Below are 23,404 nucleotides of genomic sequence, written 5' to 3' on the forward strand. Positions count from 1 at the left end.
AATAGTAAACCACGCATTAAAGTTTTAAAGGTTATTTCCAAGCATTAATGTGTCCATGTATGTCGGTGGTAGAACCTTCAAAGGTACCCTTAGTTGTCAATATTTAATATTTGAATGAACTTAAAAAATGCTGTCAAGTCATGATGTATTTGATCTCTAAAAAATCATCTGTAAACCCAACTTAAGTGGATGATTTTGTTTGCACAAACCTACTTTGATGACCACTTGGGAATATGGTTATAATTGTGCTTTTGATAGATCAAAAAGAGTGAAAAATATCTCCACATTATACTTTATTTAAAATTAACAAAATGATCAACACAACACAGTTATAGGTAAATGGCAATTCAGTACATTTAGTTGGATAATATTTTTAAAAATCACATATTCACAAGTACACAGATCCTTTCCCAACATCGAACATTTTAGTCTATGTAGTCAAAGTCTTCTGGAATTCCAAAATTTTTATCAATTTTATTTTCTTCCAAACCAAATTTTCTTTTCGCCCAAGATTTTATTGCAAATATATTATCTATAAAGAAAATTGAGAAATACTTTTAAGAATTGAAAACACAATCATAAAACATTTCAAGTATAACTATATTCTGTTACTTCTATTACTTTCAGAAGTATCAACATAAGAATTTTGCTGTATTTTCAAAAGTCATGGCAATTAATTTCAGAAGAAAATAATTAGTATTTTAAGTAACCAAATCGCATATTTAAACATTCAGCAAGTTAGCTGCCAGCAAAAAGACTACCTGCATTAAGAATAATCCAAAAACAGGGAAAGGCTAACAATGGTGTCTCTTCCACATTTCCACAGCACAGGCTGGGACTCTGTTACCTCGGGAATTACAGTTACTCCTGTTCCCAGAGGGTACACATTCTCTCCAGACCTTTTCCCCTTCCCCACAAATAATAATGATTTCCAGATAATCAGTCCAGCGTGAGGGAGAATGGGTGAAGAGAACAGAAGGTAGTTTGCCTATTTTTAGACGAAGGTAGGAATAGATGTAGCCTTATTGTCCTCTAGGTGGGATTTAAATGCATTTTGCCGCTAGAAAAAAAGTGTTATATTTACTTAAAAGAATTTATCCCAAGGAAACAAAATAAATTGTGTACAAAGATTTATAGTTAATCTTTACAGCAGTGTAATAAAAGAAAACATAAAAGCAATCTAAATATCTAAACTCTTGGAAGGGCATCTCCGCTCAGGCAGTGAGGGAAGCAGGGTAACACCAACAGGCTCACAGTGCCTGCACTTGGAGAACGGGGTGACAGTGAGGTTTCTGTGTGTTTTTTTCACACATTTTCTCTAACGTATACACACCACCTTTACAATGAACATGTTTTATAGAGAAATGATGGTGCGAAGTTTTCTGGTTCAGAATATTTCACAAAATGTTAAGTGCTGTATTGATAGTGATAGTGAAGGGTTAGAAGAGGTTCCTCTGGAGTGTCACAGGCTGAATTGTGTCACCTCCTCCAAATTCATATTCAAATTAATTGTAGTCCTAGAATCCAGTACCTAAGAATAGAACCTGGGTCTTCAAAGAGATGATTAAGTTAAAATGAGCTTGTTAAGGTGGGCCCTAATCCAATCTGCTCAGTGTCCTGATGAGAAAAGGAAATGTAGATACACTGATATCATGAGTATGCACAGCAAAGACCATGTGAAGACACAGGAAGATGGCCACCTACAAGCCAAAGACACCTCAGAAGAAATCAAACCAGCTAACACCTTGATTTTGGCCTTCCAGCCTCCACAAGTGTGACAAAATAAATTTCATTTGTTTAAGCCACCCAGCCTGGAGCACAGGCACACCTCATTTTATTGTACTTTGCAGACAGTGCATTTTTTACATACTGAAGGTGTGTGGCAACTGTATGTTAGCAAGTCTATGAGCACCGTTCTTCCAACAGCATTTGCTCACTTCAGATATTTATTATGTCACATTTTGGCTAATTTTCAGATACTTGAAACTTTTTCATTAGTATTATTATATTTGTTATGGTGATCTGTGAGCAGTGATCTTTGATGTTACTATTGTAATTGCTTTGGGGTGCCACAAACTGTACCCATATGAGACAGCGAAATTAAATATTTTGTATGTTCTGATGGTCCCACCAACTGGCTGTTCCCCCATCTCTCTCCTCTCCTCAGACTTCCCTATTTTTCTGACATACATTACTGAAATTAGGCCGATGAATAAACCCTACAATGTCATCTAAGTGTTCAAGTGAAAGGAAGGGTTGCACATCCCTCATTTTAAATCAAAAGCTAGAAATGATTAAGTTTCATGAGGAAGGTGTGTCAAAAGCCAAAAACAGGCTGAAAACTCAGCCCCTTGTGCCAGACAGCCAAGTCGTGAGTGCAAAGAAAGAGTTCTTGAAAGAAATTACAACTGCTACTCTGATGAACACACAAATGATTAAGAAAGTGAAACAGCCTCATTGCTGATGTGGAGAAAGTGTGAGTGGTCTGGACAGAAGGTCAAAAAAAGCCACAACATTCCCTCTAAGCCAGAGCCTAATCCAGAGCAAGGCCCTAACTCTCCTCATTCCTGTGAAGGCTGAGAGAGGTGAGGAAGCTGCAGCAAGAGTTTGAAGGTAGCAGAGGTTGGTTCATGAGGCTTAAGGAAAGAAGCCATCTCCATCACATGAAAGTGCAAGAGGAAGCAGCAAGTGTTGATACAGAAGCTGCAGCAAGTTACCCAGGAGATCCAGCTAAGATAATTCATGAAGGTGGCTACACCTTCAATGTAGACCAAACAGCCTTCTACTGAAAGAAGATGCCATCTGGGACTTCCGTAGCTAGAGAGGAGAAGTCAGTGCCTGGGTTCAAAGCTTCAAAGAACAGGATGACTCTCTTGCTGGGGGCAAATGCAGCTGGTGACTTTAAGCTGAAGTCTGTGCTCATTTACCATTCCCCTAATCCTAGGGCCCTTAAGAACTCGGTTAAATCTACGCTGCCTGTGCTCTATAAATGAAAGTAAGTCTGGGTGACAGCAGCACATCTGTTTACAACATGGTTTGCTGAATATTTTAAGCCCACTTTTGAGACCTACTGCACAGAACAAAGGATTCCTTTCAAAATATTACTGCTCATTGGTAACAAACCTGGTCACCCAAGAACTCTGATGGAGATGTAGGAGATTAATGTTGTTTTCATACCTGCTAACACGACATCCATTATGTGGCCCATGGATCAAGGAGTAGTTTTGACTTTCAAGTCTTCTTTTTTAAGAAATACACTGCAGAAGGCTATAGCTGCCATAGACAGTCATTCCTCCGATGAATCTGAACAAAGTAAATTAAAAACCTCTGGAAAGGATTCACCATTCTAGATGCCATTAAGAACATCCATGATGCAAGGAAAAAAGTCAAAATATCAACATTAACAAAAGTTTGGAAAAAGTTGGTTCCAACTCTCAAGGATGACTTTGAGAGGTTCAAGACTTCAGGGGAGGAAGTAGCTACAGATGTGGTAGGAATAGGGAGAAAACTAGAAGTTGAGGTGGAGCCTGAAGATGTGACTAAATTGCTGCGGTCTCATGAGAAACTTCAACAGATGAGGAATTACTTCTCATGGATGAGCAAAGAATGCGATCTCTTGAGATGGAATCTATTACTGGAGAAAGTGCCGTGAAGATTGTTGAAATGACCAATAAAGGATTTAGAATGTTACACAAACTTAACTGATAAAGCAGCAGCAGGGTTTGAGAGAAGGGACTCCAATTTTGAAAGAAGTTCTATTGTGGATAAAATGCTAGCAAACAGCATCACATGCTATAGGGAAATAATTCATGAAAGGAAGAGTCAATCAATGTGGCAAACTTCATTGTTGTCTTATTTTAAGAAAGTGCTGCAGACACCCTGACCTCCAGCAGTTGCCGCCCTGATCGGTCAGCAGCCATCAGCATGGAAGCAAGCCCCTCCACCAGCAAAGATTACAACTCGCTGAAAGCTCAGATGATAGTTAGCATTTCTTAGCAATAAAATTTTTTTTAAGTTTTATTTTATTTTATTTGAGAGAGAGACTGTGTGAGTGGGGAAGGGGTAGAGAGAGGGAGAGAGAGAGAATCCCAGGCAGGCTCCAGGTCACCAGCACAGAGCCTGATGCGCGGCCTGAACTCATGCAACCGCAAGATCAAGACCTGAGCCAAAACTAAGAGTCATATGCTTACCTGACTAAGCCAGCCAGGCGCCTCAGCAATAAAGTATTTTTAAAGTAAGGTAAGTACATTGTTTTTTTTAGACATAATGCCTTTGCACACTTAATACACGTAACTTTTATATGTAGTGGGGAAAAAAATTCATTTGACTTACTTTGTTATACTATTCACTTTATTGCAGTGTTCTGGAACCGAACCTGCAATATCTGTCAGGTATGACTATATTTTATGTTACCCTTAATAAATTAATACATGCAGTTTGATCACCTTTAAAAATACTGTTTTAGGAAGTTTAATTCCAAGTATCAAATAATGATAACTAAATGTTTGGAATGAAGTTTGTTTCTAAGTGAATACTACTACATCAAATAGAATAACATTAATGAAATATCCCCAATTCTTTCAATTAAAGTATAATGGAATAACAACAGAAATTAAAAAATGAATCTTTATGTAACAATTTAAAACTAATCTTTAGTTTTCATGAGGACCTAAGAGAGACTTCTGATAACATGAGGCACTCCAGAATGATCTGTTTAGTTTTACTAGTGTCTGCATCACCATCCATTCTTGTCAATCACAGTCAAATACTTATATAGGACCCACTGCTACATAAAACAGGGATTAAGTGTATTACAGGTACTTGATAATGTAAAGAGCCTATGCCTTCAAGCTGACACAAGATTAGAGAGAGAAAAATCAATTTATTACTAAATAATCCCAAAGTGTTATGTATGTTAAAGAGAAAAGATCAAGTATTATGTGCACAGCACCCAGAACAGGCTCCAAAAGCACAGAAAGATTTCCAGGAAATGAGAGAACAGATGCAACACTGCAACTTCAAACCTGGATCGGGACAGAAAGACAGAACTCACCACAGTAAGACTACAGGCTTTGTACGAAGGAGGTGTGGGTTCACATGAGAGCAAGAAACCATTTTATTATAAACTTCCAAAGATTACACTTGATCTTAGCCAAAAGGCAAAGAAGCAATTAAACCTCCAAAGATTAAAACAAACAAAAGAACATATAAAAGCCCAGCCACAATGCTTGATGGACCAATTCAAAAAGACTGATGAAGAACATATCTTGGGCTGCTGGATGTCTACCTTCAAGACAATGTCACCTAAAATCTTGACAATTGATTTCCCGTCAAATAGTTTTCCTGTTATGTAGAAATTTTTATAAATGGATAAAAAAATAGGTATGTGTATGTGTGTCTTAAAGAAAGAGGCCCAAGACTAGCAGAATTTCTGTTAATTTCTATGGTGGTATACCCAGTATATATATAGAAACAGGATGGCAATAGCATGCATGAGTCTGTTTATGATCTCACAACATCTATCCCCCCCACCATTCACTAAGATGCCTCTCACACACAGTCATAACTTCAGTATGTTAATTATGAAAGTTTTATAAAATTTGTTAAATCACATTGAAAGTATATTTAATGCCATAAATCATTTAGATGTGATATTTCTATTACATTTATATCCTAAAGTAATCTCTCATTTTATAAAACTGAAATACTAAATTACTGAACAGTAAACATCCTCTATTCTAGATACATTTTAAGGACCTTTTTAGGTAAAAAGAAAACCAAACCTTAACTAATAATTACAGGATAATCTCTGGTTACAAGTATTAAAGATGTTTTCTTTTTGCTTGTTTTGAAGACAGGTTGATTTTCTGAGGTGCAATTTGTTTTAACTCCATATTCTTACCATAACACTTTTCTGTTGGAAGGAGCAAATTGTAACTTCAAATGGAAACATGGTTCCTAACAGCTGTTTCTGCTGTGCTAAAAATATCTTCCTTCCTATATGATTTTAAAAGTTTTAGGTTCGGGTATCTGGGTGTTTCAGTCGGTTAAGCATCTGCCTCCACCTTCCTAAAGCATCCGCCTTCGGCTCAGGTCTTGATCTCATAGTTTGTGAGCTCAAGCCCCATGTCCAGCTCTGTGCTGACAGCTCAGAGCCTGGAGCCTGCTTCAGATTCTGTGTCCCCTCTCTCTCTGCTCCTCCCCTGTTCGCACTCTGTCTCTGTCTCTCTCAAAAATAAACAAACATTAAAAAAAGTTTCAGGTTCTTTCTAAGCTAATAACGTTAGGGGAAAAAGAAGTTGTTCAAATTGTTCCTTTTTTTCATCATAACTGGAAGTTTATGACCAAGTGGAAAATAAAAGCATTTTTTAAGAGAATGGGAAAAGGGGAGTATTTGTTCATCTCTATGTCTAATGTTGTGCTAAAGGGCTTACAAACTGTTTTTATTTAATCCTCTCAAAATGTAAAGTACAGGAGCACCTGGGTGGCTCAGTCGGTTAAGCGTCCGACTTCAGCTCAGGTCATGATCTCGCGGTCCGTGGGTTCGAGCCCCGCGTCGGGCTCTGTGCTGACAGCTCAGAGCCTGGAGCCTGTTTCGGATTCTGTGTCTCCCTCTTTCTCTGACCCTCCCCTGTTCATGCTCTCTGTCTCAAAAATAAATAAATGTTAAAAAAAAATTTAAAAAAAATGTAAAGTACATATAATCTACAATGAAGAAGCAGGTTCAGAGAAGTTCAATAAGTCATACAGCAAAAATAAGGAACACAATCTGGATTCCTTGCAAAAGTCAAGTTCTTCCCACCATGCACACAGGCTGCATGTTCCTGCTGCTTACTGAGCTGTTTTGCTGAGAACTATTGGGAGAAATCACTTTGTGACTCTTGTCTTATTTTTAATCCACTTGCCTTTTTTTCTCACTCAAAATTTTGTATTTCTCAAATCCATATGATATCACTGTATTTATTATTTATTTATACTTATTGGACATACATTTCATTCTTCTCTTTTCTTTAATGGGAGCTTGCTGTTTTTACCCTCTTCTTTCCTTATCACTTAAGCATTACATTATTTATGAAATGTATTACTTTTGTAATAAATAAGATTGCAATTTTATAGGAGCCAATTGCACTGATTTTATCAATCTACTTAATTCTAAAATAGACAAGGAAGAGTGCTTTAAAAAAATTTTTTTTAAATGTTTATTTATTTTTTGAGAGAGAGGGAGAGTGCAAGCAGGGAATGGGCAGAGAGAGAGAGAGACAAAGGATCTCAAGTGGGCCCTGCGCTGACAGCAGAGAGCCCAACGCGGGGCCTGAACCCACGAACCGTGAGATCATGACCTGAGCTGAAGGCAGATGCTTAACCGACTAAGTCACCCAGACACCCCTAGGAAGAGTGATTCTTTTTTTTTATTATTATTAAGAAATTTTATGTTTATTTATTTTTGAGAGAGAGAGAGGGAGAGAGCATGCACGCACGCACACAGGAGAGGGACCAAGAGAGAGGAGACACAGAATCCAAAGCAGGCTCCAGGCTCTGAGCTGTTAGCACAGGGCCTGATGCAGGGCTCCAACTCGCGAACAGGTAGATTATGACCCAAGCCAAAGTCGGACACTTAACCGACTGAGCTACCCAGGCACCCCAGGAAGAGTGATTCTGAAACATTTTGTGACATACAGAGGCCTAGACATGGAGTCAGGAAACCTCGTGCAAATCTTTGTACACCCAGTGACTAATCACCTTTGACTCAAAGCAGTCACTTTAAATTTTCTGGATCTCTGCATCAATACAATCTTACCCATACTCTCCCACAGAAGCAGAATAAGCATGAGTAGTACACGTGAAGGCATTATAGACTCTTATAACAGGATGGTAAAATTCAATTATCATTACTTTATAATACTGGAAAAACTTCAGTGTTAATTTGTAGACAGGTTTTAACAATACTAATCATACCTGTATATAAATGACAACAATCATTATTTATGAACTTTCTTCTAAACTTTAAGACATAGAGAAATGCCTTATTAATTCCCATTTCTTAGAACGTCTCTAGTGTAGACCAGAGGATACATCCGTTGGCAAATGGGTTAATGAGGCATTTATATGAAAGCAGGTATACAGAGAAGATAGTATCATGTAGTGGGTTAAGAGCTCGGATTCTGGAATCAGAAAAGCTGTATTCTAATTCCTGTTCCACTGCCTAGCATCTGTGTCACTGTGGGCTTTGGTTCCATCTCTAAAATTAGGAATGATAATCCTATTTACCTCACAAGATTGTTGCAGAGAGAAAATGAGAATGCACCACAGATACTCTTTACAATGCCTGGCTTATAGTCAGCCCTCAACAAATGTTAGCTATTATTATCATTAGCAAGAAGACAAATCTTTCAGATTCCATGAAACTCTTAGAGTATCTTGCATTAATATAAGGAAGGTTAAATGATTAGCCCAAATGGCTTATCTAGGAAAAATTACACAAAAGTTAAACTCCAAGCAATCATTGGTTTTACAAAAATATGTTGTACGTTAGAAAATGATTCATAAGATTAAAAAAAATAACCTTAAGAAAACAAAATGATTGAATATATAAAAACAATACATACAGTTCTGAAAATGTCTCTTCTTGAACAGAACTAGGCACAATTGCTTCTGCATGTCATCATAGTAAGTGTGGAGAAAGTTTAACTATAGCTTATCGGTGCCATAATACATACCAGTCCATCTGTTAGCGGCTTCTTTGGCTACTTGATTTGCTTGACCTGAAAAAAAGTATATATATATGAATCATCATCTTCATCTACTTACAGATTCATTTTTTACATGAATAAAAGTTTATACAAATAAAACTCTATGTAAAAGCTCAAATTGTGACATATCATATCCCACAAATCTGCTCAACTCCCCAAAGAAATTTTAGATAGCTGCAATTATATTAGTCATGAATAACCATGACTGTAAACAATTAGTTTGAATCACTGAGTCATGACTGTAAACAATTTTCTTTTCATAAATGTCCATTATTATTATACTTGTTCCTTTAAAGATAACATAAGTTTAAGTGAGATGTATTTCTCAGTTTACAGCATCAAGAGGATAAAATACTTTGAGTTTAACAAGAATTTTAGATTATATATATTAGATCACAATAAACCTGACCTTAAAAAAATTTAACAGTCATACAGTAGCTGCATAGGAGGAAATATTTAATTTATATTTATACATCTTGCTATTAAATGTATCTGTATCTATGTCTTTCAAGTTAATCTACACAGCACGTAACAGTTCCATGATCAACTGAGCATAAATATTATTTATTATGATGACATTTATTTATTGAAAAATAATTTTTATACTACAGAACTCACCATATTAAAGCGTACAATTCAGTAGGTTTTAGAATATTCACAGGGAAGTAAAACCATCATTATTTTCCAGTTTTTGTTTTATGTTTCAAGTTTTTATTTAGATTTTTAGTTAGTTAATATAAATAGTGTAATATTAGTTTCAGGAGTAGAATTTAGTGATTCATTACTTACATATAACACCCAGTGTCCATTTTTTTTATTATAGCCATCCAAAGCATGGTGAAGTAGTATCTCATTTTGGTTTTGATTTGCATTTCCCTAATAATGAATGATGTTGAGAACCTTTTTAAATGCTTATTGACCATTTGTATATTTTCCTTGAAAAAATGAATCCTTTGCCCATTCCTAATTTGTTTAATTGTTCAGTTGCAATTTTTAAAAAAAATGTATATATACATTTTGGATATTGGACACTTGTCCGATACAAGATTTGTAAATATTTCTGTAGATTTTCTTTTCACCTTTTTTTAAATTTTCATTTTCATTTTTTAGAGAGAGAGAGAGAGAGAGAGAAAGCACATTTGGGGGAAAGACAGAGGGGGAAAAAGAATCTTAAGCAGACTCCATTCCCAGTGCAGAGCCCGAGGTGGGGCTGGATCCCACAACTCTGGAATCATGACCTGAGCCAAAATCAAGAGTCAGATGCTTAACCAAATGAGCCATCCAGAAGTCCCTCTTTTAGCTTTCTTGTTAAGGTATTTTGATACACAAAAGTTGTTAATTTTGATGAAGTCAAATTGATCTATTTTTAATTTGGTTGTTTGAGCTTTGGTGTCCTGTCCAAGAAACTGCTGCCTAATCCAAGAATACAGAAATACACACTTATGTTTGCTACTAAGAGTTTTATAGTTTCTTACATTTAGGTCTTTGATCTGTTAGTTTTTGTATATGGTCTGAGATGGGAGTCCAGGTTGATTCATTTACATGTAGATAACCAGTTGTGCCTAGCACCGTTAGTTGAAAACACTATTCTTTCCTGACTGAATGGTCTTGGCATCCTTGTTAAAAATCAGTTGGGTTTAGGGGCACCTGGGTGGCTCAGTCAGTTAAGCGTCCGACTTCGCCTCAGATCATGATCTCGCAGTTGGTGAGTTCGAGCGCCACATGGGGCTCTGTGCTGACAGCTCAGAGCCTGGAGCTTGCTTCAGATTCTGTCTCCCTCTCTTTCTGCCCCTCCCCTGCTCATGCTGTCTGTTTCAAAAAGAAATAAACAGTAAAAAAGAAAAAAAAAAAATTAAACATCAGTTGGGTTAACTTCTGGACTCTCAATTCTATTAACCTCTCATTAACCAGTATGTCTTCCCCCCCCGCCCAAGTAATCTAAACCCAATGTGGGGCTCAATCTCACAACTCCAAGATCAAGAGTAGCATGTTCTACTGACTGAGCCAGCCAAGTGTTCCTGCGTGTCTATTCTTACAATAGCACCACACTCTCTTGATTATTGTAGCTTTGTAAGAAGTTTCAAAGTTGGGAAATTTGAGTCTTTCAACTTTGTTGTTCTCTTTCAAGATTGTTTTGGCTATTCTGGGTCTCCTATATTTTCATATGAATTTTACGATCAATTTACTAATTTCTACAAAAAAGTGGTTAGTATTTTGATAGGTTTTACATTAAATCTACAGAACAATTTGAGGAGTATTTCCATCTTAACAATGTTAAGTCTTTCTATAAACACAGAATGTCTATTTATATAGGTCTTTAGTTTCATTCAATGTTTTGTACTTTCCAGGACAAATATTACACTTCCTTGACTAATTCTATTCCTAAGTATTTCATTCATTTGGGTGCTATTGTAAATGAACTTTTAAAATTTTATTTTCAGATAGTTCATTAGTATATAAGATACATGTGATTTTTGTATATTGACTTTTTGTATCCTATAGCCTGCTGACCTCACTCACTATTCAACATGGATACTTTTCTCTTTTTTGCCTAATTGGGCTGTCTTGAACTTTCAGTACAACGTTGAAAGAAGGGGTGAAAAAGGTCATCCTTGGGGAAAGCATGCAGCCTGTCACTATTCAATAGAATGTTTGCTGTAGATTTGTGGTAGATGCCCTTTTTAAATTGAGGAAGTTCACTTCTATTCCTAGTCTGTTGAGTGTATCATGAAAGGGTGCTGGATTTTGTCAAATATTTTTTTGTGTATTAAGACAATCATGTTGTTTTTGTCACAAATTACATTATATATTTTTTGCCCAACAAAAGAGGATTACCATTTTTGTGTATGCAGCTGTTTTTTAAATAAAATAGAAGAACCATAAGGAGATACAAACAAAAATAGATATATACTCTTTTCTATATTTACCTATGAAGTAAACTTTACCAGTGTTTCTTCATGTCACTATGCAGTGTCCTTTCAATTCAATGAGAAAGACTTCCATATTTTTTAGGGCAGGTCTGCTAACAATAAACTCTCTCAGTTGTTGTTTACCTGTTTACCTTACTTTTCCTTCATTTTTGAAGGAAAATATTTCTGGATATAGAATTCTTGGTTGACGGTTATTTCCCCCCTTAATCATTTTGAATATGTCATCACAATGTCTTTGGCCTCTATGCTTTCTAATAAGAAACAAGTTGTTAATCTGTTTGAAGTTGTATATGATGAATCACCTCCTCTTTGTTGCTTTCAAGATTCTCTACCATTTGACAATTTGAGTATGATGAGTCTATATGTGCATTTTTTTGGACGCTGCCCTAAGTTGGAGTTTGTTTTTTTGATGTATAGGTTAATGTTTTTCATCAAATTTGAGAAGTTTTCAGCTTTTACTTTTTAAAATATTCTTTGAGCCCCATTCTCTCATCCTCTCCTTCTGGGACTTCCATTATATATGTTGGCACTCGTGACGCCATGACACAGGTCTCTTGAGACTCCAATGATGTTTCTTTATTCTTTTTTCTTTCTGTTCCTCAGACTGAATGATCTCAACTGAACTATCTCCAAGTCACTGATTCTTTCTTTTGCCTGTTCAATTTGGCTATTAATCAATCCCAAGTGAAGTTTTCGTTTCAGTTATTATAGTTTTCAACTCCAGCATTTCATTTGGTTCCTTTTTAATAATTTCTACCTCTTTGCTGATATTCTCTATTTGGTGAGATATCATTCTCAGACTTTTCTTTAGTTCTCTAGGCATGTTTTTCTTTAGCTCTTTTAACATATTTAAAATAGCTGACTAAAAGTCTGTGTCTAGCAATCCAACATCATGTATGTTTCTGTGCATAAACCATACTTTCTTTGTAGATCTTGCAATTTTTTTGTTGTTGAAAATTGGGACATTTTAAAAAACGTAATGTGGCCACTCTAGAAATAAGATACTTCCTCCCTTCCCAGGGTTGTTGTTTTGGTACTTGTTGTTATTGTTTGTATAACGATTTGTCTGAACAAATTCTGTAAACTCTGTATTCTTTATTATGTGAGGCCACTGAAGTGTCTAGTTCGCTTACTAGGCAGTTAATAATTGAACAGAGATTTCCTTAAACACCTGGACTAAAACTCCAGGTCTTTGCTGAGTGGCTCTCTGTGTGTGTTGGGGCAGGTTTCAACACTCAGCTAGGCAATTTACAACCCTCTCTTAGCTTTCAGTTCCTATATGCCCTGAGTGCCAAGGTCTGCTAGAGGTGGGACTTTCCTGGGAATGTGCACAGCCCTATGCATATGGCCTTCCAGATTTCCAAAATCTGGTGCTTCTCAAGACACCTATAACATGTCTTTCAACCTCTCCTTGTAAGCTCTTTGATTAGTCTACTGTTTGCCTTAACTGGTATTCATCAGTTCAAACAGCTATGGGGTCAAAACTCTTGTCTATAATTGTTTTAGACAACTGCTCCCCGAGAAGTGGCTGTTAGTACTGGGCATACTACAAGCCAGATCAAATAAAGATAATTCTTCCTATTGGTGCTTTCAGAGAACCATCAAAGATGTCAAATAGTGACAACTTGGGAAAATGAAGGTCTTAAAGAGCTCCAGCTCCAATTTACTCCCTCTGATACCAGGAATGCAGGGCTCTTAGTTTTCAAGATTATTGCTGAGCTATAGAGAAGGGGATAAGAATAGAGCAAGTTAAAATACCATAAAACTTATTATTCTTGCTGATATTCAGCCATTTTTCTTGAATAGGCAAATCTTTGGTTCTTTTCCAGAATTCTGGAAAAGTTGTGACAATTTTTGCCAGCTTTCCTGGAAGGATAAATTTTCAGAGGTCCTTACTCCATCATTTTCACTGTCATCCTGGCATTTCCAAAAATATTTCTTAAGTACTTCTAAGATCTACTTTTAAGTATTTTTTTAGGAATTCAATGTTTACTACAACTTATTTTATCTGTTCTCACTTCAGTAATGGTCAGAGTAGCTAAAATTAAATTTCATGTTTCATACATTATTACTTTCACTTCTCACTTCTTAGATATCTGTAACTAAACTTGCTAATAATTAATGTAGATACCAATAATCAGCTAACATGATGAAATTTAATTGTTCCTGCAAGAATTACTGAGAAATAAGTAAAAGATAATACACTGCCAGGTCTCTATGAACATAAAAATTAGTTATTATCAGCAGAAAAACTTTCAAAATAAACTATGACTGAGATTACCCTGATGGTTGTAATATGGGTGCTGTAGCCACACTATTAAGAACCAAATCTTATTAAACTCAACTTGTGAAACTCATAATCCTTTAATCCAGTATAATCTTTTACGCAATAACATGATAGTCAATATCCTATGAAACCTCTCATTAGCAAAAAGCACGTTTTAAAAGCAGTAAGCTCTCTGGGGAAAGGAAATAATCTCATCTGGAGGAATAGAGATTAAAATCTAAAACAATTATCTAGATTTAGTAATAAGGAATTACTGCCATTTACTACTTAAATGTTTAAATTTCTTGAATCTATGGGTTTATAATTTACATCAAATTTGAGAAAAAATAGCCTTTACTTCTTCTGATATTTATTTCTTCAGGTATTTTTCAGGGTTGGACACATACACATACACACACCACCCTATGCCCCCAGCATACACTCCTTTTGGGACTTCGATTACACATATATTAGGTCACTTGAAGTTGTCCTACATTTTAGGGATGCTATTTGCATTAAAAACATTTATTTTTCCTGAGTTTCATTTTGGATACTCTCTACAGCTAGCCTTCAAGTACACGAATCCTATTTGACAATAAATTGTATATTAAAAAAAAAAAACAAATACATGAATCCTTTCTTTTGAAAAGTTTAATCTGCTATGAATCCAATCCAGTTTCTCATTTCAAGTATTATGGTGTTCAACTCCAGGACTCTGACATGAGTTTTTATATCTTCCGTGTTTTTTGTTTTTTTTTTTCTAATGTTTATTTTTGAGAGAGAGAGAGACAGAGCATGAACGTGTAAGGTGCAAAGAGAGAGGAAGACACAGAATCCAAAGCAGGCTCCAGGCTCTGAGCTGTCAGCACAGAGCCTGATGTGGGGCCGGAACCCACGAACCTTGAGGTCATGACCTGAGCCAAAGTTAGATGCCCAACCAACTGAGCCACCCAGGTGCCCCTATATCTGCCGTATTTCTACCTAACTTTTGGAACATATACAATACATTTGTGATAGCTTTTAATGCTATGGTCTTCTAATTCTGCTATCTGCATCAGCTCTGGGTCAGTTTTGATTGAAGGATTATTCTTTTCATTAAGGGTCACGTTTTCCCACTTCTTTGCATGCCTGGTAATCTTTCATTACATGCTAGACACTAATTTTATTTTGTTGGGTGCTGAGCAGGTTTGTATTCCTGTGAATATTCTTCAGCTTTGTTCTGGGATGCATTTAAGTGACTTTGCAATATAGTCTAATGTTTTCAAGATTTGTTGTTATGATTTGTCAGATGCGTGGAGGACAAAGCTCAGTCTAGGGCTAATTAGTCCTTGCTAGTGAGGCAAGATGGCCTTGAGTGCTCTACCCAGTGCCCTATGAGTTATGAATTTTTCTAATCTGCTTGGTAATAATAGGCACTACTCTTGGTCCTGTGTGAGTGCTAGATACTGTTCCTTCTAATTCTTTGAAACTGTTCTTTCCCCAGCTTTGGGTAGTTTCCTCATATGCATGCACCAAATATTTGAGGGGAACCCTCTGTAGATTCCCAGGGTTCTCTTTCTGTGTAATTTCTCCTCTCTAGTAGGCTGTCCTGTGAACTCTAGCCACAATGGTCTCCTTGATTCTCAGTTCCATCTACAGGGCTCTGCCTAGGTTCTCCTTCCTTGTGCCACAGCCCAGAAACTAAATAAAATAAGCTGACACAATTTTAAGACCTAATTTGTTTCCTTTCTCTAAGAAGCATTGTCCTTTATTGTCTGATATCAAGCATCTTAAAAACTTATTTGATGTATTTTGTTTGTGTTTTTTAAGTGGGAGGATAAATTCAGTCTGTTACTACTCTATCTTGCCTACTAGTGGAAGTGCCACATCTGAGTAAAATTTTATTCGTTAGCTGTTCTGAATTTTAAAAGCAGAGGAATTGGGCATTTCTCTATAAAAGTATGAACTGAAGTTAATCTAAAATTCTTGCTTTGATAGTTTTTTTTCCCCCTTCTGATTATAGTGTGGTAGCTTTCCATAGAAAAAAATATCTTACCTTAAAAAATATTAAAAAGGTATCTTACCTTTACATCTAAAATAGATTTATGGAATAATGTGATTATCCTATATAACTGCTATCTATTAAATATGTTGTAATTTTCTATAATTAATGCATTTTATAAAGATAGATATTTTTTTTTTCAACGTTTATTTATTTTTTGGGACAGAGAGAGACAGAGCATGAATGGGGGAGGGGCAGAGAGAGAGGGAGACACAGAATCAACAGGGTCCAGGCTCTGAGCCATCAGCCCAGAGCCCGACGCGGGGCTCGAACTCACGGACCGTGAGATCGTGACCTGGCTGAAGTCGGACGCTTAACCGACTGCGCCACCCAGGCGCCCCAAGATAGAGATTTTTAATGGAGTAAAATAAAAATTATACAAAGCCAGGAAGGACCCTTATCCTCTCATAACCCTATAAAGATCAGAAATGTACAATGTAAAAATGTCAAAAATTAATACACATGTAATGGATTCACCATTACAAAATTCTACAGCATCCAAATAGGGATCCATCTTAGGTGACTACATAATTAAATATGAAAAGATAATCTAGGTCTGATGTTGATGAAGAACGGTAAAGTCTCTTAACTCACTGTAAACCAGAAAACATTTTCTTCTCATTCACTTAGACCTCATAGCCTGCATAATACTCATTCACACTGGCATGTTTTCCCTTAGGTTGGGAAATAAATCACCAAAGAGAAGGCTTAAGATGGAGAACAGAATTCAGGCAACCAGCATAAACTAGTTACAACTTCCTCCTCAACCATGCTATTCTACTTTCCAGAAAATTCATCATCCTTTATATACCTTGAAACTTCTTCCATCAAATTTCATCGCCTTTCTAAGAGGGGAGGCAATTGCCAAAATTGCTGCTTGATCCAGAGGTACAAGGAATGGCAACAGCTGAAATTACATGCCTGAATTAAAAGTTTTCCCCATTCACAAATCGATCTGGCACAATTCTCTATCCTTGTGGATTTCCTGAACTGCATGATGATCCACTGGCACAGGATCACCATCAGTATAGTTTTGTAAGACTAAGTAAGTTTCATTCATTCTGGAGTAGACAGAAGTAATTAAAATTAGGGAAAGGACTGTAAAAACAGGTCATAAGTAGAAGTGATGTCAGGCAGGTCATGTGCCCAGGGAAAGAGCAACGGCAATATAACGGGGACCATGAGGTAGAAAAGCAGAAGCCTTGACTGGGCATGGCTATGAGTTGTAGGTCACTGACAGAAGAGAGAATGAAATGGGTAAGCAAATAATTGGCACTTTCAGGGAAAAGTCCCAGATTTACACAAAACTGAAATCAGGAAGGAAGGCAGAGCCAAGAAAGAGTAATAAGTGAAGGATCAGATTTGATAACTGTGAAAACAGAATTCCCATGATGACCTACTACAGGGTACAGACATGTTGATCCTAAAACCAAACCACCTGGAGGCATTCAATCTGGGTGAGAAAACCGTTCTCAAAGCTCTCTTTCATGAGAAGCTGCTCAAGACACACATTGGACATCCTAACAAGCAGTATATAATTCCTTTTAAAGACGAATCATGAGCAGGCATAGTAACCTACGGCACCGCTTTGAGGTGCTCGTGTTCAAGCAGGGTCATTTGATATTAGTTAAAACTTTGAAACGGATAAAAGTCATTAATTTTGTAGATTTGGTTACACTTTATTTTGCAGGATGATGATAAATGAAATTCATCTGTGGGCAGCATTAAAGAGCTAATAAGTCTCTCTAAATGCCTGATTTACAGAAAATGACTGGCTGGAGGGGGCGGGTGGGCTCTTCTACCTCCACTTCTCTGGGAAAAACATCCTGGGGAATCGGCTGAACCAGGGCCAATACATATCACCATCTAGGCTGTGGACTACATGTGATTAATGCCTCCTGGAGTTGTGCAAAGTAGGGATCTGTCTCTAAAATTAAATTTAACTTTAGATTACACTAACTGAACTGCTTAAATATTTTTTAGTTGTAAGGAATACCATCAAGGAGAGCTTAATTGTAATCAAATACTCTCAAGCTAATTTTATTTATTTATTTATTTATTTATTTATTTATTTATTTAGAAAGTGGGAGCATGAGTAGGGGAGAGGAACACAAGGGGAGGGAGAGGGAGATGGGGAGAGGGAGAAAGTAAGACAAAGAATCTTAAGCAAGCTCCATGCTCAGCATAGAGCCCAACACAGGGCTCGATCCCATGACCCTGGAATCATGACCTGAGTCGAAATCAAGAGTCAGATGCTCAACGGACTGAGCCACCCAGGTGTCCCTCAAGCTAATTTTAAAGTACCAAATATTTTCAATTTCTCTCAAAGCCTTCAATCACATACTATTAGTTTTGTCTAAAAGTTTCACTTGGTAAAGTTCCCTAAATGAAAAGACAGGCTAAGACAGAAAAATGTGAAGAAATTTATACATATTTTCCTAGGCAATTACATGCAGTGCCCTTATAATATACTCTTTCATTTCCTCAAATATTGAAATTTCTATCTTTACATAAATATATAAAAACTATTCAAAATAAAGCTTTGGAGATTGGTTTTAAAGTAAAGGAAAACATCATTGGTGTATTCAAAAGGCAAGTCAATGCACAGACTGATTTTCTGTAACTTGCAAACTCCTATTTTTGGTAATATCTTTCCTAGAAGATAATGGTGGATTTCATTCTCAAGTCATTGTGCTTGGGGCCAACTTAACTCCTTCTCTGACTCCTCAGTTTCCTAAGCTTATAGTTTATATCTTTATCCTTCTACCCTATCTACCTTCATTACCCTTGAAATGCTTACAATTTCAAAGTTGTCACTGTTCAATGCTTTAATGTTAAGACTCTTTAATGGAAATATTAATGCAATATTAATACTACTAATGGCTTGATTTTCTCATTATACATGGAGAATGGCTACCAGGCAACTAGAAGTATAAAATCTCTTTCATGAGTAAAGTTAAAAAACTTCAAGAGATGATATAAACTTACGTATTTCTTCCACAACTTGTGGGTCACATTCTCTGTATTTTTCTACTTCTGCCTTTAGCTGTTCCCTTTGGTCTCGAAGTGAAGAAAGCTCTTTTGCTAGCGTAGTTCGCTCTTCCTGCATTCAAAATAGTTTTATGTACAATTAAGACAAGTAAAATGCCATAGGTTATAAGGCTATACATTTTATAAACATTTTACTTCTCATAACTAATGTGCACTAGGCTTTGGACATTATATATACACATACCTATATTCACAGTATAAGGACAAACTCAATTCTCATTTTTCTCTGAAATCTCAAACATCTATCATATATTTTGATTAACTGGATGGGAATTATATATAGAATGGACCACTCATAAACAGATGAGAAGTCACTGATTATGTATGAATTTAAAGATGACTAGGTCATCATATGTTAGGAAAAAGTGCCTCTTCGATCTATATATAGAAGTAATATTTTAGAGCAACATAATCATTACAAGTGTGGTAGACAATTTTTCAACCTTTAAGGATGATCAACCTTGAAAAATATTTAAAGAGGTCAGAAATAACAGAATTACTGCTTGTGGTCTCCTATCACTTTCCTTTAAAGGTAAACCGGAATAAACTTTTAATACAACAGGATCTGATAAACACCACTTGAAATTTCCCGCCAGAGTTCTCACTAACAGGTAGAAGTCACAGTGTCACAGTTTTCAATTCATATGTGTGAAAGGTTATGGTACAGACTGAGAGGATAAGCCTGAAGCAACACCAAGTAGAGTTCAAGCTGTCTGATGGGACTTATTTAAGGTCCCTTGCTAGTTTATATTTTGGTACCTGTATTTTTTGACTTTTGCCTTTAACTGTTCTCTTTCGTTCCAAAGTGAAGAAGCTCCTTTGCTAGCATTTGTACAGGGAATGCATATACAGGGCATCATGGTCTGACGCAGCACAACCCAACAGAACTCTACAATGACAGAAATGTTCTAGATCTGTGCTCTCCAATGCAGGAAACCTTAGCCACGTGTACCTAGTGAGTACATGATATATGGCTATTGTTACTGAAAAACTGAATTTAACTGCCTATGTTTTAAATTTAAATATAAATAGCCAAAAATGATTACAGTGTATACTGTATTAGTACAACTCAGAAGAGATTTAAAAATAATTACAATACGGGCACCTGGGTGTCTAAGTCAGTTAAGCTTCTGACTCTTGGTTTTAGCTCAGATCATGATCTCACAAGTTCAACTCGTGATCTCATGAGTACAAGCCCCACACTGGGCTCTGTGCTGGCAGCACGGAGCCTGCTTGGGATTCTCTCTCTCTCCCTCTCTCTGTGCCCTTCCCTTGCTCTCTCTCAAAATAAACAAACATTAAAAAAAAAAAAAAAAACTATGACATAAGATAATTACTTTGCCACCCACACCCAAATTATACACGCTCCATGAGAAATGAGACAAGCAGCAAAATGGGGAAGAATCTGTGAAGGCAATGATAGTTCTCCAGACACCCTGAACTGGTAGCCATCTCAGACTGTTACTAGCACTGAGATTTTTGCCAAATTACTTCACTTTTTTCTGTTTTTAGTTACTCAAATTAAAAACGGAGACAGTAATAGTGGCCACATCCTTGCACTGTTGGCAGGATTCAATAAATATAAGATGCATTGGGACAGTACTTGCCTGGCTCACAGTAAGCAGATTATAAATGCTAGCTATCTCTTCATCATCATCATCGTCAGCAGCAGCAGCAGCATCATCATGGATAATACCTAGTAAACAGCGGCTAGGTGTTTCTAAAAAATCATGATTGGTGTTCTCACGATTAACACAAGAGTCCATCATTCTCAGGAGCCTTTCTAAACTACTACAGTCTTCTGATAGACGCAAGCACCAACTAGGTTTTTTCCTAGCTGCAATAGATCCAGTGGGCTGGGTAACATGCAGCAGACAACTTTTGGGCATGGGTATGTCACCATTAATCGAAGGTGCTTCTATAATTTATTGCCAATGTTAAAGAAAAAAAAGGATCAAATAAAGAAATAGTAATTGCTCTGTCAATTAAAGAAATATAACAGCTTCAGGTTATGCCAGAACTTACCTTCCCTTGAACATTTTTCAAAAATTACCAAATTCCAATTCCTATCTGTGACTGCTGACTATTCACATAAAAGAAGGTATGTGAAATAATTGTGAAAAGCCACTGCAAACCTGTGATATATTCTTTTCTACAATGTGACGGGGTTTTGTTTTGTTTTTTTAATTTTTAATGATTATTTTTGAGAGACAGAGAGAGTGCGAGTTGAGGATGGGCAAAGAGAGAGGGAGACACAGAATCCAAAGCAGGCTCCAGGCTCCGAGCTGTGAGCACAAAGCCTGACATGGGGCTTGAACCCACAGACTGTGAGACCATGACCTGAGCTGAAGTCGGACACCTAACCGACTGAGCACCCAGGCGCACCATAATGTGACAGGTTTTTCACAATCAAGTGATACAAACAGAGGCCTAGATGGAATGCTTAGTGGTGCCTGCTGATCTTTAATAGTTTTTTTAAGTCATAAATCCATACTTGAGATAAAGATGAAACTAGAAAGTCAAGTGATTTTTAAAAACCCCTAACATAATACTTTAGAGAACATTACACTTTTTAAAATAAAACAGTGTATCAGTATTCATTTAAATAATTTAGAAATATTACAAACCCTCAAGGATAATATATTGGTAGTTTTCAATATGTTCTATGCCAAGACTTAAAAACTTGACTCTCAAAATTTTTCATAAGCATTTATAAAGGGCTTACCTTGTGCCAGGCCCTCTTCTAAATGCTTTGCAAATATAAGCTAGCTTAAGCCACAGGATAACCCAAGGAGGTAGATTTTGTTCCCTATTTTATAGCTGGGAAAACTGAGAACAGAAAATTTAGGAGACTTTCATACCCAGGCCACCTGGCCCCAGAATTTATGCTTCTATGTTATGCTGCCATATATAATATAATAATAAAAAATAAATCTATACTTAAAATTAGTAAATCCTACCAGGTCCAATGTCCATGTCCTTTGCTGTACTCACCTCTCTTCTGATAGGAATGGCATACTCCTCATAGATAACTCTATGTTCTTACTTTTCTATTTAGAATTGACATTATTAAGGAATCTACAGACACAAACTTACCGTTTCATGTCGGCCAACTTTAGCTTTCTCAATGCTTTTCTGTAGATTTGCATGCTTTTGGTTTCCCTCAGATAACTGGAGAATTAAAAGAAACAAAATGGCTTCCAATGATGAACTTGCTTAACATGAAATTTATAAGTCAAGAAGTCAAGATGAGATTTGTTTTCAGCCCAAGTCAGTGTAACAAGTAAGTCAAAAACTACATTGGGAACTAGCTTCTCTAATTTGAAGCAAACTACCATGAATCATTAGGGCAGAATGAAAAAAAAAACAAAAACCAAAAACGCTGAAAAATATATCCTCTCATCCAATCAGAAAAATGAATAATACGCTTTCAGTCTTTTCTGAAATCTTTATTTATCAGGTCCTCCAACTCCATGCCAAGTAACTTGAGGTATATTATTTAGGTAAGAACTGAATTTTAAGTGATGAATCACTAAATTCTACTCCTGAAACCAAAACTATACTATATGTTAGCTAACACAAATTTAAATTAAAAGACATGAATTTGAAAATTCAAAAAAATGTTTTATATACTTCTTTCTTCAAATTTCATTTCATTTCTGCCTAAAGTGAAATAAAACACTCTAGACTATTTCTTACAGACTTGTAGTATTATGGTCTATCTCACTGACTGAGTCAAAAATGAATGCCTCACTTATTATTCTTAAATCAGTTACATTATAAGCCATTACATACTTGATATACTAAGTTCTTCAAGAAGGAAAAATCTATTAGTCTGTTGCAGTTTTTATGCATGTTTTACATACCTTAAAAGTGATCAGTTCAAGTACTATACTAAGCTTAGAAAGTGGTAAGTTATATGTGGAAGTGGATTAAATAATACCAGCATAAAGAGACCAAAACATAGAATATTCATTAGCATATGGCTGGGACCACACCAAAAAGGACTGGATAGCTTAAAAACATTGCTTCCCTTTGTCTCAATTTTATTAATCTCACCTGGGCCCATGACTAAAGCATCAAAGGATATTCCCAATACTAAATTCACCACATCTTCTGCTAGTTAGAAATTTCAGACTCATATGATTAAGAGCCTTCTTAAAATCTATTCCACTCCTCCCTCACTCTTGAGTTACAAACATTTAGAAAATAATTAATGACTGGATGAATTTCTTTAGGCTGATTATAAGAAGCTGACCTTTCACAATATGACCTAGTTATATGTACAGGGTAAATAATACTTATGTGTCATAGATTAAAAATCACAAACAGTATCTTCCAAAAGTTAGTGGCTTTATCCTGGCTT

At 36.3% G+C, this 23,404-nt stretch overlaps 1 protein-coding gene across 1 annotated transcript in view; it reads right to left on the bottom strand.

Annotated features, from left to right (window-relative positions):
* Positions 1–280: 280 nt before the first annotated feature.
* MND1 (meiotic nuclear divisions 1) overlaps positions 281–23,404 on the bottom strand; it is a 64,617-nt gene continuing 41,493 nt past the window's right edge. The window contains exons 5-8 of the mRNA XM_086704065.1: positions 22,135–22,209; positions 18,976–19,090; positions 8,718–8,762; positions 281–532 (exon numbers count right to left, since the gene is read on the bottom strand). Of these exons, the coding sequence (XP_086560191.1) occupies positions 426–532; positions 8,718–8,762; positions 18,976–19,090; positions 22,135–22,209 (342 nt within the window). The 3' untranslated portion in view covers positions 281–425. The remainder of the gene's footprint in view (positions 533–8,717; positions 8,763–18,975; positions 19,091–22,134; positions 22,210–23,404) is intronic.

The sequence above is a fragment of the Puma concolor genome, chromosome B1 (assembly GCF_028749965.1).
Source record: "Puma concolor isolate L17-30 chromosome B1, mPumCon1.1.hap2, whole genome shotgun sequence".
NCBI lineage: Eukaryota > Metazoa > Chordata > Mammalia > Carnivora > Felidae > Puma > Puma concolor.